Source organism: Bombina bombina, chromosome 4, assembly GCF_027579735.1.
Source record: "Bombina bombina isolate aBomBom1 chromosome 4, aBomBom1.pri, whole genome shotgun sequence".
In the NCBI taxonomy this organism is placed as follows: domain Eukaryota; kingdom Metazoa; phylum Chordata; class Amphibia; order Anura; family Bombinatoridae; genus Bombina; species Bombina bombina.
The window spans coordinates 688,567,568-688,593,824 of NC_069502.1; the positions used below are offsets into that span (position 1 = coordinate 688,567,568).

The 26,257-nt window shown below is 39.1% G+C and overlaps 1 protein-coding gene across 1 annotated transcript in view; it reads right to left on the minus strand.

Moving 5' to 3' along the window:
- Positions 1–26,257, minus strand: part of METTL24 (methyltransferase like 24) — a 153,634-nt gene that overhangs the window by 44,329 nt on the left and 83,048 nt on the right. The window contains exon 4 of the mRNA XM_053710852.1: positions 7,953–8,181. Within this exon, the coding sequence (XP_053566827.1) occupies positions 7,953–8,181 (229 nt within the window). The remainder of the gene's footprint in view (positions 1–7,952; positions 8,182–26,257) is intronic.

Sequence of the window (26,257 nt, forward strand, 5' to 3'; positions counted from 1 at the left end):
TTGTTCACCTGATCTGAACCCCATTGAGAACCTGTGGTCCATCATCAAATGTGAGATTTACAAGGAGGGAAAACAGTACACCTCTCTGAACAGTGTCTGGGAGGCTGTGGTTGCTGCTGCACGCAATGTTGATGGTGAACAGATCAAAACACTGACAGAATCCATGGATGGCAGGCTTTTGAGTGTCCTTGCAAAGAAAGGTGGCTATATTGGTCACTGATTTGTTTTTGTTTTGTTTTTGAATGTCAGAAATGTATATTTGTGAATGTTGAGATGTTATATTGGTTTCACTGGTAAAAATAAATAATTGAAATGGGTATATATTTGTTTTTTGTTAAGTTGCCTAATAATTATACACAGTAATAGTCACCTGCACACACAGATATCCCCCTAAAATAGCTAAAACTAAAAACAAACTAAAAACTACTTCCAAAAATATTCAGCTTTGATATTAATTAGTTTTTTGGGTTCATTGAGAACATGGTTGTTGTTCAATAATAAAATTAATCCTCAAAAATACAACTTGCCTAATAATTCTGCACTCCCTGTATTTGTCAGATTTAGCTATTATATCCCAGCTATCTGAGGATGAGTTAACCTCTGTAGCTTCAGAGAGTCGGATGCTTCAGTTTCTAAACCTCCTTCCACGGAGGAAACCTCCTTTAGATTTAAAATTGAGACACCCTAGAAAGCATTGCACCAACTCGCATACGCACTGTCAAAACCCACAACAATGCACCGTAGTTTGATAGCTCCATCAGAGAAATGAAAAGAACAGGACGTAAACTTGAGAGAAAGTGGCGCAGAACACATGATCCAGAGGATAAAGCCGCTCTTACCAAACATTTAAATAAATATCAATCCGAGATAACTCAGAAAAAAATCTTCATTTTTATCACATGAAATTGCACTCTCCCACAATAGACCCAGGCAACTGTTTCGCACAGTAGAAAGGCTTTGCAAACCAGCAAGCATGCTTAGCCCCACCAACTTTTCTCAGGATAAATGTGAAGCATTTGCAAACTTCTTCAGAGACAAGATTTCCTCAATCCGAACCACTATCATAGCAGGCCAAACAGTTACACACCAGAACCACTACAATGGAATGCCAAATTGCCCCAGTTTATGGTCCACTTTTACAAATGTGGATATAAAAGAAGTTAAAAACACCATACAAAAGTTGCACCCTACTACGTGTGACTTAGACCCTGCTCCAACTCAGCTCATATCTGGATGAATTGAAACACTCGCCCCAGTCCTCACAAAAATAGTGCAGTGTTCACTAAAACCAGGAGTCTTCCCAGATCCTCTAAAAGAAGCTGTGGTAAAATCACTCCTAAATAAACCTTTATTAGACTCAGACTGCATGACTAATTACAGACCAGTATCCAACCTCCCATTTCTGGGGAAAATAATTGAAAAAGTAGTGGTAACTCAACTGGAAGCCCATCTATCACGCCTGAACATATTCGATCCTTTCCAGTCAGGCTTCAGATGCCGCCACAGCACTGAAACAGCGCTAGTCCAAGTGCTAAATGTTCTCCTCATGGCAAGAGACAAAAGGTGATTACTCCATTCTAATCCTCCTGGATCTCTCAGCTGCATTTGACACCACTGACCACATCTGTGGTCTAGGAGGCACAGTCCTTAACTTGTTTAAATCTTTCTTCGCTGGTAGATCACAGAGAGTAATATCAGGATCAAGCTCATCAGCACCAACAGAACTGGCCTGTGGAGTTCAACAAGGATCCATCCTGTCTCCCATGCTATTCGCAAATTTACTTACTACCACTGAGGGGCATCATTAATGGCCTAAGGTGTCATTGTTACTCTGATGACACACAACTACTCCTTTGCTCCAGATACTACAGACCCAGCATGCCGCATAAACAGTTGCTTAACAGACCTCATAGAATGGATGAATGCTAGCTGTCTCAAAGTGAACCAGGAAAAAACAGAGTTACTCTTGGTGAGGGAACCCCAGGCATCAAAAATATCCCACGATCACCTAATTGGCCTGGAGCTTGGTGGCTCTGAACTCGTTCGTTCAGCAAAGGTACGAAACCTCAGAGTGCTGATTGACGCTGGACTATCTTTTAAACAGCAGATTTCCTCCGTAATAAAATCTGCCTACTTATATCTGAAAAACATAGCCAGGATACAACACTTACTTCCACCGGATGATATGCCAACATTAATCCATGCATTTGTATCCTCTAGGCTAGATTACTGCAATGCACTTCCTTTAAGACCAGACATTCTGTCTCAAGGGCCGTTTTTCCATCAGGATCTCAAATCGCTAAATTTGAAGGTATGGAAATTGAACACTTAGTGCTTAGTCATAGAGGTTTCTCTGACTCAATGATTAATACTATGCTAGAGGCTCGTAAGTCTGTTTCAAGGAATATTTATTATCGGGTTTGGAAAACCTATATTTCATGGTGTTCTTCTCATAAATTCTCTTTGCATTCTTTTAGAATGCCTAGAATTTTACAGTTTCTTCAGGATGGTTTGGATAAAGGTTTGTCTGCAAGTACTTTGAAGGGACAAATCTCTGCTCTTTCTGTTTTATTTCATAGAAAGATTGCTAAGCTTCCTGATATTCACTGTTTTGTTCAGGCTTTGGTTCGTATAAAACCTGTTATTAAATCAATCTCTCCTCCTTGAAGTCTTAATTTGGTTTTGAAGGCTTTGCAGGCTCCTCATTTTAAACCTATGCATTCTTTGGATATTAAACTACTTTCTTGGAAAGTGTTGTTCCTTTTGGCTATCTCTTCAGCTAGAAGAGTTTCTGAATTGTCTGTTCTCTCTGGTGAGAGTCTCCTTTTCTGATTTTCCATCAAGATAAGGCTGTTTTGTGGACTTTGTTTCAATTTCTTCCTTAGGTTGTGAATTTAGTAGGGAAATTGTTCCTTCCTTGTGTCCTAATCCTAAAAATACTCTTGAAAGGTCTTTACATTCTTTGGATGTTGTAAGAGCTTTGAAATATTATGTTGAAGCTACTAAAGAGTTCAGGAAGACTTCTAGTCTTTTTTTTTTTTTTCTGGTCCTAGGAAAGGTCAGAAAGCCTCTGTCATTTCTTTGGCATCTTGGTTAAAGCTTTTGATTCACAAGGCTTATTTGGAGGCGGGGCATTCTCCGCCTCAGAGAATTACAGCTCAATCTACTAGATCAGTCGCCACTTCTTGGGCTTTTAAGAATGAAGCTTTGGTTGATCAGATTTGCAAAGCAGCAACTTGGTCTTCTTTGCATACATTTACTAAATTTTACCATTTTGATGTATTTGCTTCTTTTAAAGCATTCTTTGGTAGAAAAGTTCTTCAGGCAGCTGTCTCAGTTTCATTCTTCTGCTTATGATTTAAGTTTTTTTCTTGTAATTTATGTGAAATTTATGAGAAAGACTTATTTTTTTGTGTGGATTTAATTTATTTATTTTATCCCTCTCTTTCTATTGACTCTTCTGTGGTCTTCCACATCTTGGGTATTTCTATCCCATACGTCACTAGCTCATGTACTCTTGCCAATTACATGAAAGAAAACATAATTTATGTAAGAACTTACCTGATAAATTAATTTCTTTCATATTGGCAAGAGTCCATGAGGCCCACCATTTTAATGGTGGTTATGATTTTTGTATAAAAGCACAATTATTTTTCCAGTTCCTCTTTTTGTAAGCTTTTTTACTCCTTATTTTATCATCCCACTACTTGGCTATTCGTTAAACTGAATTGTGGGTGTGGTGAGGGGTGTATTTATAGGCATTTTGAGGTTTGGGAAACTTTGCCCCTCCTGGTAGGTTTGTATATCCCACCAGGAGGGGCAAAGCTCATGGACTTTTGCCAATATTAAAGAGATGAATTTATCAGTTAACATAAATTATGTTTTTTGCCACTGTGATTACCTTGTATCTAAGCCTCTGCAGACTGCCCCTTAGTTCAGTTCTTTTGACAGACGTGCATTTTAGCCAATCAGTGCTGACTCACAAATAACTCCACGGGGGTGAGCACAATGTTATCTATATGGCACACATGAACTAGTGCAGCCTAACATAAAAAACTGTCAAAATACCCTGAGATAAGAAACAGCCTTTAAGGGCTTAGAAACTAGCAGAAGCCTATCGGCTAGATTTAGAATTTTGTCGGTAACGACCCGCGTAGCTAACGCATGCTTTTTTTCTCCTGCACCTTTTAAATACCGCTGGTATTTAGAGTTCACAGAATGGCTGCGTTAGGCTCCAAAAAGGGAGCGTAGAGGCATATTTACCGCCACTGCAACTCTCAATACCAGCGGTGCTTACGGACGCGGCCAGCTTCAAAAACGTGCTCATGCACAATTCCCCCATAGGAAACAATGGGGCAGTTTGAGCTGAAAAAAAACCAAACACCTGCAAAAAAGCAGCGTTAAGCTCCTAACGCAGCCCCATTGTTTCCTATGGGGAAACACTTCCTAAGTCTGCACCTAACACCCTAACATGTACCCCGAGTCTAAACACCCCTAGCATTACACTTATTAACCCCTAATCTGCCGCCCCCGCTATCGCTGACACCTGCATATTTTTTTTAACCCCTAATCTGCCGCTCCGTACACTGCCGCAACCTACATTATACCTATGTACCCCTAATCTGCTGCCCCTAACACCGCCGACCCCTATATTATATTTATTAACCCCTAATCTGCCGCCCCCAACGTTGCCTCCACCTACCTACAATAATTAACCCCTAATCTGCCGACCGGACCTCACCGCTACTATAATAAATGTATTAACCCCTAAAGCTAAGTCTAACCCTAACACTAACACCCCCTAAATTAAATATAATTTAAATCTAACGAAATAAATTAACTCTTATTAAATAAATTATTCCTATTTAAAGCTAAATACTTACCTGTAAAATAAATCCTAATATAGCTACAATATAAATTATAATTATATTGTAGCTATTTTAGGATTAATATTTATTTTACAGGCAACTTTGTAATTATTTTAACCAGGTACAATAGCTATTAAATAGTTAATAACTATTTAATAGTTACCTAGTTAAAATAATTACAAAATTACCTGTAAAAAAAATCCTAACCTAAGTTACAATTAAACCTAACACTACACTATCAATAAATAAATTAAATAAAATACCTACAATTATCAACAATTAAACCTAACACTACACTATCAATAAATTAATTAAATACAATACCTACAATTAAATACAATGAAATTAACTAAAGTACAAAAAATAAAAAAGAACTAAAATATTTACAAACATTAGAAAAATATTACAACAATTTTAAACTAATTACACCTACTCTAAGCCCCCTAATAAAATAACAAAGACCCCCAAAATAAAAAAAATGCCCTACCCTATTCTAAAATTAAAATAGAAAAGCTCTTTTACCTTACCAGCCCTGAAAAGGGCCCTTTGCGGGGCATGCCCCAAAGAATTCAGCTCTTTTGCCTGTAAAAAAAACCCATACAATACCCCCCCAACATTACAACCCAGCACCCACATACCCCTAATCTAACCCAAACCCCCCTTAAATAAACCTAACACTAAGCCCCTGAAGATCTCCCTACCTTGTCTTCACCACACCAGGTCCCGATCGGTCCAGAAGAGCCTCCGATGTCTTGATCCAAGCCCAAGCGGGGGGCTGAAGATGTCCATGATCCGGCTGAAGTCTTCATCCAAGCGGGAGCTGAAGAGGTCCATGATCCGACTGAAGTCTTCTATCAAGCGGCATCTTCAATCTTCTTTCTTCCGGATCCATGTTCATCCTGCCGACACGGAACATCCATCTTCACCGACGACTTCCCGACGAATGCAAGATGGCGTCCCTCGAATTCCGATTGGCTGATAGGATTCTATCAGCAAATCGGAATTAAGGTAGGAAAATTCTGATTGGCTGATGGAATCAGCCAATCAGATTCAAGATCAATCCGATTGGCTGATCCGATCAGCCAATCAGATTGAGCTCGCATTCTATTGGCTGATCGGAACTGCCAATAGAATGCGAGCTCAATCTGATTGGCTGACCTCTTCAGCTCCCGCTTGGATGAAGACTTCAGCCGGATCATGGACATCATCAGCCCCCCGCTTGGGCTTGGATCAAGACATCGGAGGCTCTTCTGGACTGATCGGGACCCGGTGTGGTGAAGACAAGGTAGGGAGATCTTAAGGGGCTTAGTGTTAGGTTTATTTAAGGGGGGTTTGGGTTAGATTAGGGGTACGTGGGTGGTGGGTTGTAATGTTGGGGGGGGTATTGTATGTTTTTTTTTTACAGGCAAAAGAGCTGAATTCTTTGGGGCATGCCCCGCAAAGGGCCCTTTTCAGGGCTGGTAAGGTAAAAGAGCTTTTCTATTTTAATTTAAGAATAGGGTAGGGCATTTTTTATTTTGGGGGTCTTTGTTATTTTATTAGGGGGCTTAGAGTAGGTGTAATTAGTTTAAAATTGTTGTAATATTTTTCTAATGTTTGTAAATATTTTTTTATTTTTTGTAACTTAGTTCTTTTTAATTTTTTGTACTTTAGTTAGTTTATTTCATTGTATTTAATTGTAGGTATTTGTATGTAATTAATTTATTGATAGTGTAGTGTTAGGTTTAATTGTAACTTAGGTTAGGATTTATTTTACAGGTAATTTTGTAATTATTTTAACCAGGTAGCTATTAAATAGTTATTAACTATTTAATAGCTATTGTACCTGGTTAAAATAATTACAAAGTTGCCTGTAAAATAAATATTAATCCTAAAATAGCTACAATATAATTATAATTTATATTGTAGCTATATTAGGGTTTATTTTACAGGTAAGTATTTAGCTTTAAATAGGAATAATTTATTTAATAAGAGTTAATTTATTTCGTTAGATAAAAATTATATTTAACTTAGGGGGGTGTTAGGGTTAGGGTTAGACTTAGCTTTAGGGGTTAAAAAATTTATTAGAGTAGCGGTGAGGTCCGGTCGGCAGATTAGGGGTTAATGCTTGAAGTTAGGTGTCGGCGATGTTAGGGAGGGAAGATTAGGGGTTAATACTATTTATTATAGGTTTATTGAGGCGGGAGTGAGGCGGATTAGGGGTTAATACATTTATTATAGTAGCGGTGAGGTCCGGTCGGCAGATTATGGGTTAATAAGTGTAGGTAGGTGGAGGCGACGTTGGGGGCGGCAGATTAGGGGTTAATAAATATTATGTAGGTGTCTGCGGTATTAGGGGCAGAAGATTAGGGGTACATAGGAATAACGTAGGTGGCGGCGGTGTGCGGTTGGCAGATTAGGGGTTAAAAATTTTTAATAGAGTGGCGGCGATGTGGGGGGACCTCGGTTTAGGGGTACATAGGTAGTTTATGGGTGTTAGTGTACTTTAGAGCACAGCAGTTAAGAGCCTTATGAACCGGCGTTAGCCCAGAAAGCTCTTAACTCCTGGCTTTTTTCTGTGGCTGGAGTTTTGTCGTTAGAATTCTAACGCTCACTTCAGCCAAGACTCTAAATACCGGCGTTAGAAAGATCCCATTGAAAAGATAGGATACGCAATTGACGTAGGGGGATCTGTGGTATGGAAAAGTCGCGGCTGGAAAGTGAGCGTTAGACCCTTACCTACAAGACTCTAAATACCAGCGGTAGCCCAAAACCAGCGTTAGGAGCCTCTAACGCTGGTTTTGACGGCTACCGCCAAACTCTAAATCTAGGCGTATGTGTTTAACCAATAGTGTTTAACACATTAGAACATTTTCTTTTTACACTTTTATATCCCTTTAAGTTTAATAAAATATAAATATTTATTAATATTTTATTTGTATAGCATGTGCTACCTCTATATTTTGTCATATTGTTCAGAAAACTGAATTTGCCCAGCATAAATGGGTTCTCTGTCTTTGTATGCGAAGACTAGACCTAATGACTATGCATTCAGCCTTTACATGATGTATGAAGTTAATAGGAATATGTACATATTTCACTTACCTTCGAGTGCCCAAATTCATTTAGGATAATGCCTAGTTTTTTAGTGTTGCTGTGTAAATTATGTGAGGCAATAGCAGGATTGGGATCTCTCCAATCAATGGAGAGGCGATGGTGCCAGAGACGTTCCCCTTCATGAATATGAGCAGATCTAATGCTTGGGTCAAACCGATGGACCTCACAGCCATTGTTAGCCATATTTATCTCAAACAGGTTGTCATCTTCACCCAACCTACCAAAGGAAACATACACACATTTCAGTAAAATAACTACGTACTATAACAATTTAACCTGCCCTACCATACCCTTCATATTTTTTTTAATCAAGCTTCTGTGTGAGTCACAAGAAAGGGGAAAATAGCTAAAATTATTGCAGCATGTTTTCTGGACATTCATTATTTCACTGATATCTTTTGTGCACAATCAAAGGTTTAAAGGGTTGTGAAACCCAATTTGTTTGTTTTTTGGTTCAGAACCCTGGGTAGCGCTTGCTGATTGGTGGCCACATTTAGCCACCAATCAGCAAGTTCTACCCAGGTGCTGAACCAAAAATGGGCCAGCCCCTAAACGTACAATCCTGCTTTTCAAATAAAGATACCAAGAGAACAAAGAAAACATGATCATTTAAGTAAATAAGAAAGTTGCTTAAAATAGAGTGCTCTATCTGAATCATGAAAGAAAAAAAAAAAATGTTTCATATCCCTTTAAACCAATGCTGATAATGTATCACACATCATCAATTTTAACCCTTGTGTTTTCTGGGCAATCAAATAGTTAAAGGGACACAGAACCCACATTATTTCATGATTTAGATAGAGCATACAATTTTAAGCAACTTACTTACCGCTATTATCAATGTTTCTTCATTCTCTTGCTATCTTTATTTGAAAAGCAAGAATGTAAGCTTAGAAGCCAGCCAATTTTTGGTTCACAACCTGGGTTGTCCTTGCTGATTGGACAGCACCAATAAACAAGTGCTGTCCATGGTCTGAACCAAAAATTGTCTGGCTCCTTAAAGTGAAGGTAAAGTTGATCGGTATTGGAAATATCAATGTAATTAGTATAAAAAATAAACCCCACTTTCATTCATGAGTTTTTTTTTAAATGATAAAATAAAACTTTTATTCAGGATATTTGATCCGATTTTAACATACCCCATCTCCTCCCGACGCCGGTATACGACTTTCTTATTGGTGACGTCACCTCATTTGCCCAATTGATTTTCTGTCCGTTAGGCGGCCAACTCCCCACACAAAACGCCCCTTCTATCCACCACGCCTGCGCTTCATTTAGCGTCTTAGCCATTGCATATAGAGGTGCATTGCGCATGCGCACCGCTCCTCATTTCATTAGTGAGCTTGGATGCCTACGTAGAGAGCGGGTGGGACTGCTCTCTACGTCACAGAATTGAGAGAACAACTAGGAAAAAGAAAAGGGGCGGAGGAACGGAGCAGTAAGGATTTCTAACTAAAATTAAAAATAAAAATATTCATTAATCATTTAAAAAACAAAAACCTAATCGACCTTGTTATATATATTGTAATAAAGCCAACTACCTATTCCACACTGCCCCACTTTACCTTCACTTTAACCAAGATGCCTTATTTTTCAAATAAAGAAAGCAAGTGAACGAAGAAAAATTGATAATAGGAATAAATTAGAAAGTTGCTTAAAAATGCATGCTCTTTCTGAACCATGAAAGAAAAAAATTGGGTTCAGTGTCCCTTTAAGTCACTGTTGCATTTATGAAGCTGACAATCAAGGACTGCTGTATGTCAAACATAAGTATTTTAACCCCTTGACTGCCTTGTGTGTTTTGGTTAACCAAGGGGATCTACATGGTAGTATACGTGATACATATTTAAATATGATAACTTAACCCTTTAACCTCTTAAGGACATATGACGGAATTTTTCCGTCATAAAACAATTGAGCAAACTGAAAGCTGTGTCCTTAAAGGGTTAAGTACAAATGAGCATTACAAAGTGGTAACATCCGTATGAGCAGCAGAAAAAATAGCAATTATGTAAAAAATAAATAAAAAAAATAGACAAAATCCATGTTTACACAGATTTTTTTCTGTGCATTGAAACAGAAGATAAACAGAATAATTCCCGTTTAAAATTTAAACTGCAGCTGAACCACCACGCAACAGTAATGTATTCCTTAAAGGGAAAGCAAACCCACATTTTTTCTTTAGAGCGTGTGATTTTTAAACAACTTTCTATTTTACTTCTATTATCTAATTTGTTTTCTTCTTTTGATATCCTTTGGTGAAAATGATAGCTAGGTAGGATCAGCAGCTGCTGAATGGTGGCTGCACATACATGACTCATGATATTGACTCACCCATGGGCATTTAGCTAGCTCCCAGTTGTGCATTGCTGCTTTTTCAACAAAGGATAGCAAATGAATGAAGAACATTTGATAATAGAATTAAACAGGAAAGTTGTTTAAAAATGTATTCGCTATCTCAATCATTAAAGAAAAATTGTTGCGTTTCTTGTCCCTTTAACACAGCAAGTTTCCACTAGACAAGTAATAAAACTCATTAAAAAGAAATGTATTCTTCATTCACAACATTTCATAGAACCATGATTTAAGATATTCAGTTTATGTTGCAAACATTTATATTTTGACTATATCTGTTTGGCAAGGCATTGCATGAGTAACTAAAACAAAATCATGCATAACTGAGTTTCCCCTGGGGTTTTCCAACATCATCAATGCATATTAAGTTAAAGCATTTGTTTTCCAAACAAAAATGTAAAATTAAAGGCATGCTCTTATAAATGTATGATAGAAAATGCGGGAGTTCCATGTCCTTTTAATTATGAGCATACACACAAGACATGTGTTTCCAATTGTCTAAAAAATGTGTTGCATAAGCTGTGACCAAAGTTGCTGTGAAGAGACGAGCCAGCAATGTGACAGTATATGATGATGCATGGTGCATTCATCTCTCGGATAATACATTTTTTTGTGCAGACTGGAGTGTTGTCAGTTGTTTAAGAATGTTGAAGTGGGTTGCCATGGCGATAAGAATCTAAAACAACATTACATAATTGGTAGTGACCCAGTTTATATCTTCTTATCTGAAACACATTTGAAGACTGAGTAAAGGGGAGCCTATGAACTCATTTATGGAAAAACAGAGTTAAAATTATGGGAAAGTAACAGACTCAAAATATGCTAAATGACATAATCTGTGAGTTCAAAGCATCAATTTAGAACCAATTTTTGAGTACTAACCCCTCCCCCCCCACCAATGGAAACAAAATTACAAATAATAAATATATATTCTGCAGGGTGTAACATATATCATACTTTATTGAACTTCTAAATCATTTTGCAAGCAATATTAATAAACCTCCAATAGAGGAAGTAAGGTGGGGTCTTCAAGAATGCCCTGAGATAAGCATACGTCTATACCAATTAGAAAGTCTACATTTTTGGGAAATTTAGGGCAGATTTGTTTAGCCTATTGTTCTTATCTGCCCTAAGCTATGTTCCTATGCTTAAAATAAACAACTGAATGGTGGAACTTGCCATCAAGTAGAGCAGACACAGCTTGGGCCTAAAGATCAAAAACTCGTGAAGAACATTAGATCGGGGTCCTAAGTCAGAATTTAACCCAAAATGTACTAATATTTCCCTTATTTTGGTACTTTTGACCTTAAAATAGTTACCAAGACCTTGCCATTCCTGGGGGGTGAACCAACATCTGGTGGTGGCCTATTCTGTGTACTCAAAATGAGCCTCACTTAGTTTTTAGCTACCTACATTTCTCATTTGTATGCAGCATACTACAGTATATTCACAGACTCAATGACCTGGCAAAAGCATGTGCTGTGCAATTAATGGCAAGTCTGTTAACTTTCTCAGTTTCCATATTACACTAACAAACCAGCATTTCACCATGACAGTTGTACTTGAGGTTGTAAACTTTGTACGTCTACATGTCGCAAACTGTACTTTCTTTGAGGATTTCCGCAAGCAAATGATTACACTTTTAGCTTATGTAGTCATGATGAGCTGTGTGTGAATACTTTAGTTTCAGACACTCTATTATTTGACCTTTTTTCTTATTGTTGAATTCTGCGCCATGTTCTCATAGCTAAAAACCCTATAGCCACATAAACTTTTGTCTTTGCTTGATAGGTTTAGAAGCTATGCAAAGTGAAAGAAGCATACTCTTTACCCATGTCAGCTTAGTTAGACTGAGCAAATACAATCTCTCAACCAACAGTACTGACATCTGAAAATGAGTCTAAAGCTAAAATTGATAAGGAAATTTAACAAGTACAGTATACATGGAAGGTTAAAAACATAATTTATGCTTACCTGATAAATTTATTTATTTCCGGATATGGTGAGTCCACGGAATCATCAATTACTAGTGGGAATATCACTCCTGGCCAGCAGGAGGAGGCAAAGAGCTTACTACAGCAAAGCTGCTATATATGGTCACTTCCCTTACCCATAATCCCCAGTCATTCGGCCGAAGGAAAAATAAGATAACACAAAAGTGTAGAGGTGCCTGAGGTTTTTAGAAAAACTAACTGTCTTAAATAAAGGATGGGCCATGGACTCACCATATCCGGAAATAAATAAATTTATCAGGTAAGCATAAATTATGTTTTCTTTCCTAAGATATGGTGAGTCCACAGAATCATCAATTACTAGTGGGAATACCCAAGCTAGAGGACACAGATGATAAGGGAGGGACAAGACAGGTATACCTAAACAGAAGGCACCACTGCCTGAAGAACCCTTCTCCCAAAAGAAGCCTCAGCCAAGGCAAAAGTATCAAATTTATAAAACTTTGAAAAAGTATGCAAAGAGGACCAAGTTACAGCCTTGCAAATCTGTTCCACAGAAGCTTAATTTTTAAATGCCCAGGAAGAAGAAACAGCCCTCGTGGAATGAGCAGTGATTCTCTCAGGAGGTTGCTGTCCAGCAGTCTCATAGGCCAAACAAATTAAACTCCTTAGCCAAAGAGAAAGAGAAGTAATCGTAGCTTTCTGACCCTTGCGCTTCCCAGAAAAACAAATAAAGCAGAAGACTGACGAAAGTCCTTAGTCGCCTGAAGATAAAACTTCAAAGAACGCACAACATCTAGGTTGTGCAACAAACGCTCCTTAAGAGAAGAAGGATTAGGACACAAAGAAGGAACCACAATCTCCTGATTAATATTTTTGTTAGAAAAAACCTTAGGTAGGAAACCTAATTTAGTAAGTAGAACCACCTAATCAGAATGAAAAATAAGATAAGGAGAATCAAACTGCAGAGCCGAGAGTTCCGAAACTCTCAGAGCAGAAGAATTAGCAACAAGAAACAAAACCTTCCAAGATAACATCTTAATATCTAAGGAATGCATAGGTTCAAATGGAGCCCGCTGTAAAACTCTAAGAACAAGGTTAAGGCTTAAACACAGACCTGATCCTAACCAAGGCCTGACAAAAAGAATGCACGTCTGGCACATCCGCCAAATGCTTATGAAATAAAATAGACAATGCAGAAATCTGACCTTTCAGAGTACCTGCTGACAAACCCTTCTCCAGACCCTCCCGGAGAAAAGACAAAATCCTAGGAATCCAGAGTAGCCTCTGGATTCACACCAATACAGATATTTACGTCATATCTTATAGTAAATCTTTCTTGTCACAGGCTTACGAGCCTGAATCGTGGTCTCAATGGCCGACTCTGAAAACCCACGCTTAGATAAAATAAAGCATTCAATCTCCAAGCAGTCAGCTTTAGAGAAATGAGATTTGGAGGAAGAAAAGGACCCTGAAGTAGAAGGTCCTTCCTCAGAGGAAGGTAGAGACGACATTTCCACTAGATCTGCATACCAGATCCTGCAAGGCCACGCCGGCGCTATGAGAATCACCGACACCCTTTCCTGCTTGATCAGAGCAATGACTCTTGGCAGGAGAGCGAACGGCAGAAATATGTAAGCTAGACAAATTCCAAGGGACTGCCAGAGCATCTATCAAGAAAGCCTGTGGATTCGAGCCGTACCTCAGAAGCTTCACATTCTGCCGACAAGCCATGAGATCCAGTTCTGGCTGCCCCCAATTGAGGATTAAACTGGAAAATACTTACGGATGGAGTTCCCATTCCCCCGGATGAAAGGTCTGTCGGCTCAGAAAATCTGCCTCCCAATTGTCCACTCCTGAGATGTGGATTGCAGAAAGACAACAGTTGTGAGACTCTGCCAACTGGATTATCCGGGCCACCTCTGTCATGGCCAAGGAACTCAGAGTTTCCCCCTGGTGGTTGATGTACGCCACCGATGTTCTGTTGTCCGACTGGAACCTGATAAACCGGGCTAAGGCTAACTGAGGCCAGGCCAGTAGAGCATAGAAAATCGCTCTCAATTCTAGAATGTTTATAAGGAGAACTGACTCCTCCCAAGTCCAAAGCCCCCGAGTCTTCAATGACCCCCAAATTGCTCCCCTAGAAGGCTGGCATCCATAGTCACGATCACCCAGGAAGGTCTACGAAAGCAAGTTCCCTGGGAGAGGTGTTCCTGAGACAACCACCACAGAAGAGAGTTCCTTGTTGTCTGATCCAGAACTATTTGCGGAGACAGATCCGCATAGTCCCTTTTCCATTGCCTTAACATGCATAACTAAAGAAACAGAAACAAAGTTTCAGCGCTGCTGAAAAGGGGAAGTATATCTAAAAAACTTGATATCTCTGCAATTAGAGTGTTTGTAATACAATGTAAGTGTATTACCTAAAATAGTTGTAATCAAAGGCTGTCTCATATAATCAAAAAATCTGCTTGGGGTTCCCAAATATATTACTCTTATAAACTAACTATACAAATGATTGCAGCTTATTGATATGAAAAAAATATGCATAGAAAAAAATGTATAATAAAAGTAACGTGTACAATATGCAATTTAAGCTTACAAAAACACTTAAACTATAACACACTGCAAGTGAAATGATAAAAACAGTCTTTTAAAAGTATATTCCTTAACAGGTTAGTCTCACCAGTTTGGTAAGCTTTGAAACAGTTAATTAGGTTCTTTAGTCCTCACCAAACAAAATGGTGTGTGCTGCTTTTCTGAGGGTGTATCATCGAATGTCCCTTAGGAGAAGGCAAAAGCTGAAAGATAAGAGAAGAAGAGCGCAACTGGACTCAAGTGTAAAGAGATTTATTTATTACACAATTAAAATGATAAAAACGATAGGTATTCTGCGTACCAGATGTAGAAAGTAAATGTGCATGTAAGACACAGCTGTCTTAAGGGTCAAGCATATTACCGCTCCAGAAAATGCCTTTCTCTGCTGTGGGGTAGTGCTCTCAGTCTCAGCTGTTTCCCCTGTGTAGCGTAAGGCTCTGTCAGAAATATCTTCATTAGAAGGGAGTCTATAATGGGCCCTAAAAACACTACTCTTGTGGCTGGAATCAGAGAACTCTTTCCCAGATTCACCTTCCAACCATGGGAGCCCTTTGAGAAAATTCTGGGAGCTGTGGCAAGGCCAAATGGAAAAGCCACAAACTGAAAATGATTGTCTAAGAAAGCAAACCTTAGAAATTTGTGATGATCCCGGTGAAATAGGAACATGAAGGTACACATCCTTTAAGTCTATGGGTGTCATAAACTGACTCTCTTGAACCAAAGGAAGAATGGAACGTATAGTCTCCATCTTGAAGGACGGTACTCTGAGGAAGTTGTTTAAACACTTTAGGTCTAAAAAAGGTCTGAAATTCCCCTCTTTCTTGGGAACCATAAACAGATTTTAATAAAATCCCAGACCCTGTTCCTGCGGAGGAACTGGAACTTTAACTCCCAGGGCAAAAGAATCCTTGATACAATTTAAGAACTCCTCTCTTTTTATCTGGTCTACAGATAATCTTGAGAGAAGAAACCTGCCTCTGGGAGGAAACGTCTTGAATTCTATCTTGTACCACTGAGACCACTGAGATACAATTTCCACAGCCCACAGGTCTGGGAAATCTTGTATCCAAGCGTGAGCAAATTGAGAAAGCCTGCCCCCTACTAGATCCGTTCCTGGATTGGGGGTCGACCCTTCATGCTGACTTGGATTCAGCCGTAGGTTTCTTAGACTGTTTCCCCTAGTTCCAAGACTGATCAGACTTGCAGGAAGACTTGGATAGTTCCTGCTTGGAAGAGGAAGCTGAGGGTTTACCTCTAAAGTTACGAAAGGAACGAAAATTACTCTGACACCCTTTCTGCTTATTCTTTTTATCCTGTGGTAGAAAAGATCCCTTTCCTCCTGTGATATCTGACATAATGTCATCAAATCAGTCCCAAACAAGGTCTTACCCTTGTAGGGAATAGCTAATAACTTAGATTTAGAAGAAACATCCGCAGACCAGGATTTTAACCAAAGGGCTCTGCGAGCTAGAACTGCAAAACCAGACATTTTTGCTCCCAGTTTAATGACCTGTAAGGAAGCATCCGTAATAAAGAATTTGCCTAATTTAAGAGCCTTAATCCTGTCCTGGATCTCCTCAAGAGGAGTATCTGTCTGAATGAAATTAGACAAGGCATCAAACCAGTAAGCCGCAGGCTGCCATTGAAGACCTTGATGAACATACATTTTCTTTAATAGTGCCTCCAATTTCTTATCCATTGGATCCTTAAAGGAACAACTATCCTCTATGGGAATAGTGGTCTTCTTAGCCAAAGTGGAAATAGCTCATTCCACCTTAGGAACCATTTGCCATGACTCTTTAATAGTCAGCTATAGGGAACATTTTCTTAAAAATAGGAGATAGAGAAAAAGGAATACCAGGTCTCTCCCACTCCCGTGCAATAATCTCAGAAGCACGGTCTGGAACAGAAAATGCCTCCACCGCAGAGGGAACATCAAAATTCTTGTTCAGCTTACTAGACTTCTTAGGGTTAACAACGAGAGTAGTATCAGAGTCATCCAAGGTAGCCAAAACCTCCTTAAGTAACAAGCGGAGGTGTTCCAGCTTAAATCTGAAGGACACAACTTCAGCATCAGCAGAAGGAATTATACTGCCTGAATCTGAGATTTCACCCTCAGATGCACCCGAAGAATCTTCATTCTCAGACTTCTGAGAGGAAATACTTTGATTAACCACTTCAGGATCAGAAACCTTTGTTACTGTTTCTTTACATTTCCTTTTGCATTTTCCCTGCAGCATGGGAAAAGCAGACAACGCCTCAGATACCGCAGAGGATACCTGGGCAGCAATATCCTGCAAAGTAACCCCAGGCAGAGCATGAGAGGTGTGTAGATGAATAGGATTGGGACGCTTGAGGAGACAGCTGCGACACATCTGAATCAGGAGGCTCCTGAACAGCATCCGCCTTAGCTAATGATGGCTCAGGGTCAAAAAGTCTATTTCTATAAGCTAAAGTTCTTTCAATACATGAAGAACAAAAATGTACTGGGGGTTCCACCTGGGCATCAAAACATAAGCTACAGGTAACATCCTGCACAGCCTCTTGATCCATAATACAAAAAAAGAAGCAAATAAAAACATTTTTTTTTTTTAACTTTTTTTTTTTTTAACAAATGATGCAATACAGAACAAACAAAAAAAACGTTCATAAATAGATGTTCCTTTTAAATTTACCAAATCAAGGAAAACGTACCCCAGGCAACACTACACCTCAGCAGAATTACTGAGGTGCCCTACCTGCCCTGCAACCAGCAGCAAACTGAGGAAAAAAACAATCCCGTTTACAATCCGGATTCCAGAGAAGCAAAAACAGCAGAGCCATCTGAAATATGTGCACCTCCCTCTTACAGGAAGTGAAGAAAAGCACCAAAAAAGCTCTGACATCAAAGAATCAGAACCTCCCTAAAAGGGGCGGTCCTACAGCTGACAAAAAAGCCTTTTTTTAAAAAAAAACAAAAAAAAAAACAACTTTCTTGAAAACAGGCTTAAAAACAATAAAACCCCCATAATCTGTTACTAAGAACGGATCTTCACTGAGCCATCAATAAAATAAATAACTCCTCACACTAACAGTGCCTGCAAAAACTGCCATAAAAACCTGCACCCTAACAGGAATAATAAAAAAACGTCCCCTGCAGCGTTTCAGATTAATAAATGCCACATTTTTCCCTGCTTACATAGAAAAATAAAACTGGCACTTACCTTAACATTTATCTGTCCAGCAGTAGGACAGCTCACCTGGTTTGAGAGGATGCCATCCCTCACATGGACCTGTGGAAATACAGAAAGACTGAGTAAACTTACTCAGGCTATCTAAATTAGGGCAGCAAAATGTTTTGATAAAACGCAGTGAGGATTGTACCCCACAAGTTCTAAATTGCTCAAAAGCCACCACTGCCCTACTGAAGTGACTGATATGGGCTAAGGCTAGACCCTTTAGAAAGATCAGAGCAAACCTACTCTGCTTTTAAAATAAAAAAAATCTTGATTGTAGATCAGACACCATAACTTCACCTCCACCTGCACCGCAGGTAAAGAGAATGACTGGAGATTAAGAGTAAGGGAAGTGACATATATGGCAGCTTTGCTGTAGTGCTCTTTGCCTCCTCCTGCTGGCCAGGAGTGATATTCCCACTAGTAATTGATTCCGTGGACTCATCATATCTTAGGAAAGAAATATGAAATATTTCTACATGTGCAATAAGACAGATTATCTATTATCTGCTCCCAGGTGGTTAATCACCATAGAAAAAGATATTGAGCTGTTGTTCACTCCTGAGAGAGTAGTTTTCTTTCTGTATGTATTTGTAATATGTGGACTCCTTGCCCAATGTGCTTAGAGGGATATGGCTGCACCTCACTGACGAGGCCCAAAGAAAGCCAACCCCAATTGTGCTAAAAGAGGCTGTTCCTAGGCGGTAACTTGCCATAGAACAAGCTACTGAGTGGTTTATTCCGGGTAGAGCGCTTCTCTTTCTGTATGCATTTAACTAGAATTGTGTTTAAAAGTTTAATTAATTTACACCAGTGTATTTTTCTGATAATATCCAAATCCCAAAAGTAATATATTATTTACTCATATCTATAGTTTGCCAAAAATGATCACGCTTGAGGTCTATACTTTGCCAAAAAATTATTGTAACACTAGAGTAAAAGAATTCTTTAAAAACGGACAGATGGAACTTTAATAGTATTAAGATTAGAAATAGGAGCAATTACTGAAGCATTTCAGAGTTGCACATTTATCCTTAATAATAAACAATTTAATGTCTGTAATTACCAGATATCCCCTCATAAATGGCTTTGCATCTGTTTATTTTGAACAGAATAAAATAAAGAATTAATAGGCTTTTTAAATGATTTCTCTGGACATTTTTTAAATAAGGGGTTTGCCAAATCTTGTCATAGGTTTGTTATAAGCTGCCAGCAGGAGATTGAGCCAAACGTCTTACAGGATAAAGACGCAGCCCACGGGGATGGAACAGCTTTAAAGCTGCCAACAGAAGAAAACATTGCAAATAAACGTTCTGAACCTGTATCTTCAACTGATTTCAATATTCAATTCCGTTCAGCTTTGGCCTATAGATAAAGTAGATATACTGATACATACTGAATGATCTTGAGCAAATCATGATTTGACATTTCCAAATCATGATTTGCTCAAGATCATTAGGTTACATACACAAACTAATATTTTCCAATTATCCTGATCCCACTTAAAGGGACAGTAAACACCTCATAATTACAAGATGTTTTGTGCCTTTTTTTACAGTAATTATTTTTCAGAAACCAAACTCCACCCACCATTTGCCTTATTTGGAGGAGCCTATCCACCTAGGTGGCAGACAACAAGGCTAGCCACAGTCATAATTAGTATACAATGCATTGTTTTGCAGTTATTTTCTAATAAAGCCATTTAGGGACAGATATATATAGGGGTGTTATTATCGAGAAGTCAGCAATATACATTTCCAGCTCTGAGAATTAGAAATTGATTAGTTTTCAGAGCTAAATTACATGAAAATCAAGCAAAATAAATAATATGAATATAATGCACAATTGTTTAATTAACCCCTTAACGACCGACGACGTATGGGGTACGCCCTCTAAAAAAAATACAGTTAACGACCAAGGACATACCCCATACCTCGTTGGTCTTTGAAAGCGTTGGAAGTGATCCTTCAGCCACCGGAAGAACCAGAGCGAGGAGAGGTCCGAGCCCCCAAATAAGCAAGAACCCGGAAACTGAAATCCCCCATCTGATAAAAAAACAGACCACTGGGAGATACCATACAATAAATGATAAAAACTCGCAAGTCCCGACCAGAAGACGAGACCACACCTTGCCAGAGTCCAACGCTCCAAGGAACTAAGGAAACAAAGACAGAAACAAGGTCACTGGAGCCCTAGGTGCAATAGCCACACTATGACTAAGAACAAGGTTATACCTCAAGGACAAAGCCACTCGAACAAAGGCTAGTCTCCACATCACCCCCAAAAAAATCAGAGGAGAAGATGAAAGAAGGATGCGGAGCATCCCCCAGCTCCGGAGAAGAAACCCTAAACAGAGCTCAAGGAGACCACAATGCCCATGTCCCTACAAAGGAACCAACTCCCGAAGGGAACCAGGTACCCCGAAGGAACAAGAGGAACGGACGAAGTCCGAAAGGTCTCAAGAAGAGAACCACAGCAGGAACAAGTCCAAGGACAATTCCAGAGCCTCAGAAGACCAAACCGCTCAAAACAACAGTAAGGATGCAGTCACCAGATTGAATGCTGAATAAGGACTGACACAATCCTCCCAGCCATACGGATCCTTTTAGAGTGTTTAGCTGAACTTGTAAAGAAAAACAAGAAAACACACAAATAATAATGTGAGCACTCAGCGCCACACCGGACCAGCCAGGCCGAACAGGTGCCACGTGTCTGAATAAGCCACAGGACAGAAGATCTGATTCCTGGCAGGACTAGCCACAGCTGGGGTCATAACTGTCAAGTTGGCGAAATCCTCCATTAAAGGGAAAGGTAAAACAGACAAACCTAGGACTAATGCGTCCCTTAACAAACTTCCGAAGAAGCAACCAGAAAGAATCGATCCCAGAAGTCCCCGAAGTAAACACATAATCGAAATTAAAAGACATCCTAACCGGATAAAAGAAAATATAAGGCAACCCATAGGTTTACGCCCAGGAAGAAAGCAGGCATACCTGCAGGACCAGCCAAACGGAACCCTGATCTTCTAACAAAAAACGGGGAAAGATCTCAAGAATCAGACAATTTGGAAATTACGTCATCCCCTCATGTCTAATGAGGTGAGTCATTCGAAGTAGAAGACTGCGGATTCCCATATACGTTAAGGATAGGATCCTCTAATAATTCAAAAGACGTGCTATTCTGTAGCAAAAGGCACAACACTCAGGGACAGCTACACCCGTAGGGAACTGTATAGGCCCACCCAAGGCCGGTAGACCCGGGACGATCGGGCACAAGCACAAACGCAAATAAACGTTTGGACTTTGCAGACGCATAATTGCCAAAAATATGTGAAAGTGAAAATGAGCTGCAACCTCTGGGGGGAACAAGCCGCCCTGTAAGGAGGGATAAACATAATCTGGGTTACCCGCATGTGTAGTAGTAGGGAGCGGTAGGGAACTCTCCTCTTGGAGGACAGAACCCCCAGAGGCGGATGGCTCAGCAGACCCCCGAGCCCAGAGGAACAGGTCTAATACGGCATATCGAACATAACTGATTGACCTGTGTCAACGGGGTCAATTCCCATTCTTCACAAGTCAAAGAATCTGAAATTTGAACAGTCTCAGCATCAGAATCCTCCATAACTAGATAGAGAATATAATAATATGGACTAGGAAAAAAATTAAACTGCACCTGACACCCACAATGGCTGGGGCACTCACCACCTCCTAGAACCAGACACAAGCAGACTCTAATTTTTCAGTCGCCACATGGTCAGGAATGCGGAAATGAAAGACCAGAACGTAAACATGTCCAGTCACAAGGTGAACCGTACAGTCCAAAAAAAGCGCGCCCAACCATAAGGTTGCTTCACTTCCAAAGGCCTTTATGTTCTAAGCCAAGAGCCCAGTTAACATTACACATCAGCAGATTGAATCACATAACAAACATGATTAAAACCCCCCCCTGTTAAATAATCCCCCTCGGGAGATATTAACCCTTGATTCAAAGATACCAAAGGAGCCTCACTGAGGCCCTATAAATATACTTAATAAGTCCTGCAAGATAGTTCCTTACGGAAAACATAAGTTACAGTACATTCTGATGAAGTAAAATGAAACAATCTTACCAGAATCTACGCCGTGGAACAGGAACACAGCCCTTCAAGTGTGATAAATAGTAGCAGCACCTCCGCCATGGACTTGAGAGAAGAAAGCAGGCAGCGAAGTTCGACAACGCCGATTGCTTGTGGAGTTGTTAATATGAGTCGGGATGGTTTCGCAGAAAGACTCTCCCTGCATCTCCAGACTCTAACTTTCATCCAGGCCCTCACTGAGAGACTGACAGGATTACTTAAAACTCCTGTCCCATGTCGTAGAGTTCTACCCTCCATAAGAGACAAAACAAACTTCTGACACTTCTCTGCCAACCTCCAGGGACGAAAGGCAAAGAATGACTGGGGGATGAGGGGAGTGGAAGGAGTATTTAAGGCTTTGGCTGGGGTGTCTTTGCCTCCTCGTGGTGGCCAGGTTCTTAATTCCCAAAAGTAATGAATGCAGCTGTGGACTCTTTTCATTTAGGAAGAAAATATTCAGTAATAATCTTATTTTTTAACTTACAGGTGCAAAAACAAATTGTCCCCTGCTTGCAGTACGGTTTATTGGATCCAGCTATTTTGCATTAAGCAATCAGCTTTTCTTTCTATGATTTATGTCAGTAATATTGATCTGTTGATATCATGTTTTTAATTTATTTTGAACTATACTTTTCATTGTTCTCCCTGTACAATGCTACAGAAGATACAATAAGGGCTAATTGTTATTATAAGGGATTACAAAATTAAATAAAAGGGGCATTAAAATCATTTTTTTATTTATGCATTTGGAATTATTCGTTACATTGCAAATTTTCTGCACACAAAATTAACTGTTTTTAAGAGCATTTAAAACTGTAAATTGGATATAAAAATATGCATTATTTTGATGATCCAAGACAAACCTCTTGAAAAGTTTTTAAATGTTATTTATTCTACTACTATCTTTGCTTTAGCCAGTTAGTTGAAGGAAAATAAACCTACCTTTGAATTTCACTGTAGTAGATTTTTTTTTCTGACAAATTTCATACTTGCCTTGTCTATTGTGGGTTTATTCACTATATTCAACTGTGTTTAGTGTTCCTTTATTTATCCAATTCAGTGATATCATAATCCCAATACTAATTTAATATTTAATTTCTAGGCAAACCTGCAACCTTTATAAACAATGTGCTTTACTGCTTGCACGACAAGTCGGAGCTGTGTTTAACCCTTTCGCTGCCAAGCCTTTTTCGCCCCAGTGCTGAGCCAATTTAGAGCTTTTTTTGCTATCTACATGTAAACCCTATTGTAAGTTAAATTTAAGTGAGTGACCCACACACATTATATATTGATTTTTTCAGCAGGCCCAGCAAATTTAGAGTATACCATTATTATAAATTATATTTCATGGCATGTGAGAAAGCTAAAAAGTATAGTTTTAACTATAGCCAGTGACCACTGCTGTTACTGTGATGACCTTACTAAATTGTCATCAAGCGTAGCCACATGTCAAATAGGGGCCAATGCAGGCTTTTGTGGGTTATAATATAGATTATAGAGGCACCATTGTTCAGTACAGAAATAAAAGCCCCTTTTGTTCCTTGCAAGGTGATCATCCGACTATACTGACACAATTATTAGGGGTCTCTAGACATACCAGATTTTTTTTATTGTACAAAACCCATGTGTTTTTTAACTGATGTTGCGCTGCTCCAAGGTGATTCTCTGTCTATTGAGGGGTCTTGTAGGTTTATAGCTGCTAAGGGAGCTGATATTAAGGAATTTGAAGAACCTCCCCCCATCCAGCTCCCTTGCAGCTACATTAAGCTTCCCAGTTCCTCCCCCTTTGTTAAGTCACCATGTATGCAGTGACGTTACTGGCAACTCCATGAAGTCTGGGAGTGCCGCCCAAAAGGCCACCAGCGAACTCCAGGGGATTGACGATAACATTGCTTGATTGGCGATAGTTCATCATGCGCAACAAAGCAGTTACGTACATTTGTGCTAATGAATAATATTTATTGTGTGTATATTGTCACAAGATAAATTAATGAAAAAAATGCCTTGTATTCCTAAAGGTAAAATGTTGTAAGACCACGTGACGTCATAGAAAGAATGGTTTCTCTTTAAAAATCACATGTGTAGCTAAAACAAAAGTGAGCCAATGATTACACATATTAAATAAAAAATGTAGCCACCAATCAGCAAGCGCTACCCAGGGTGCTGCTGAACCAAAAATGGGCCGGCTCCTAAGCTTTCAATCCTGCTTCTTCAAATAAAGATACCAAGAGAACAAAGAAAAAATGCTAATAGGAGTAAATTAGAAAGTTGCTTAAAATTGCATGCTCTATCCGAATTCTAAAAGAAAAAAATTGGGTTTAGTATCCTGTTTAATAAACATATTTTAAGTGCTGATCAGAGCAACCCTGATATGTTTGTGATTTATGTACAAATGAACGGAGCCATTATGCACTGACAGCACTATGTCTTCAAAGTAAAATAAAAGAAAGACGTATAATGTGAAAAAGGAGTGAGTACTGCGATTTCTTAAATATATATCTCTAAATATTTTTAAGAGATTAAAATATGGGGAATACAATATCTCTTCCGTGGGAAATATTAGTCGATATGCTATTATATATTATATTATTGTGTAGTTGCTGAACTTCAAACTCTGAGCTATATAAAAGAAATCAATAGCGCCATCTAAATCTTCATCAAAATACAGACCAATTTATTTCTACATATCGTACAACCAATTAAGCAGCTGCAAATATAGATATAAACCCTTTGTTTGCTTTATCCTCAGGTCATTGCTACTTAATTTCCTTTTCTAATGAAATGAGGATTATCATAATCACACTAAAGAAAATGTAGCTGTTCTATCCATCTAGATACGGAAATATTTTTTTGGTTTATTTCCCAAGGGTTTTCAGATAAGGTTAATAAAAGGGTATTAAGTGGTAGAAAAACAATTCCTGTTCGTTTTATCATATAAATTAGTCTAGTTATAGCTTGTTATAAAGGCAATGCTTTACTATTTTCCAAACTAAGAGGTAGATTTATGAAATGTCGGACAGACATGATTCGCTGAGGCCAACATGTCCGCCCGACATCGCATACGCTGTCGGCATTTATCATTGCAGAAGCATTACTAGTGTAATGCTTGTGCAATGCCGCCCCCTGCACATTCGCGGCCAATCGGCCGCTAGCAGGGGGAGTCAATCATTCTGATCGTATCCGATCAGGATGATTGCTGTCCGCCACCTCTGAGTTAAGGAGCAGCGGTCTTAACTTTTGTTTCCGGCGCCTGAAGGCTCGCGCGAAAACAGCTGCATCCGCAGCATAATTAATCTACTCCTAAGTATCATCTTCAAAATAATGTTAATAGATTTGCAATATTACAAGCACTGAAATGGATATTTCTATACTCCCATAACTACAGCTTAAAGGGATATGAAACCTCAACATTTTCATGCGCGATTCAGACAAAATATACAGTCCTAGATTACAAGCAGATCGCTAATTTATCGCGCACCCGAAAATGGGCAAATTTTCTCGTTTGCGGGCACCCGATAAATAACCAGCCATTACAAGTGGCATGAGAACGAGGCTCCCATTGGAGCCTATGGAAGCATCCCAGCAATGCGAGTACGAACTTGCGTTTGCATTGCTATCAACTTGTAATACCAGCGTGTGCTGGTATTACTGGTATTACTCAGTGGATCACAAATATCGCTTTCACAAAAGCGATATTTAGCACTCCACTTTTATCTGGCCCACAATTTTTAAAAGGTTTCCAATTTACTTCTATTATCAAATTTATTTAGTTCCCTATTCTTTGTTGAAGAGATATCGAGGTTGATGTCAGGAGCACTACATAGCAGGAAATAGTGCTGCTTTCAACAAAAGAGAACAAGAGAACGAAGAAAATGTGCTAATACAGGTAGCCCTCAGTTTACGCCGGGGTTAGGTTCCAGAAGGAATGGTTGTAAATCGAAACCGTTGTAAATTGAAACCCAGTTTATAATGTAAGTCAATGGGAAGTGAGGGAGATAGGTTCCAGGCCCCTCTCAAAATTGTAATAAGTAACACCTAATACATTATTTTTAAAGCTTT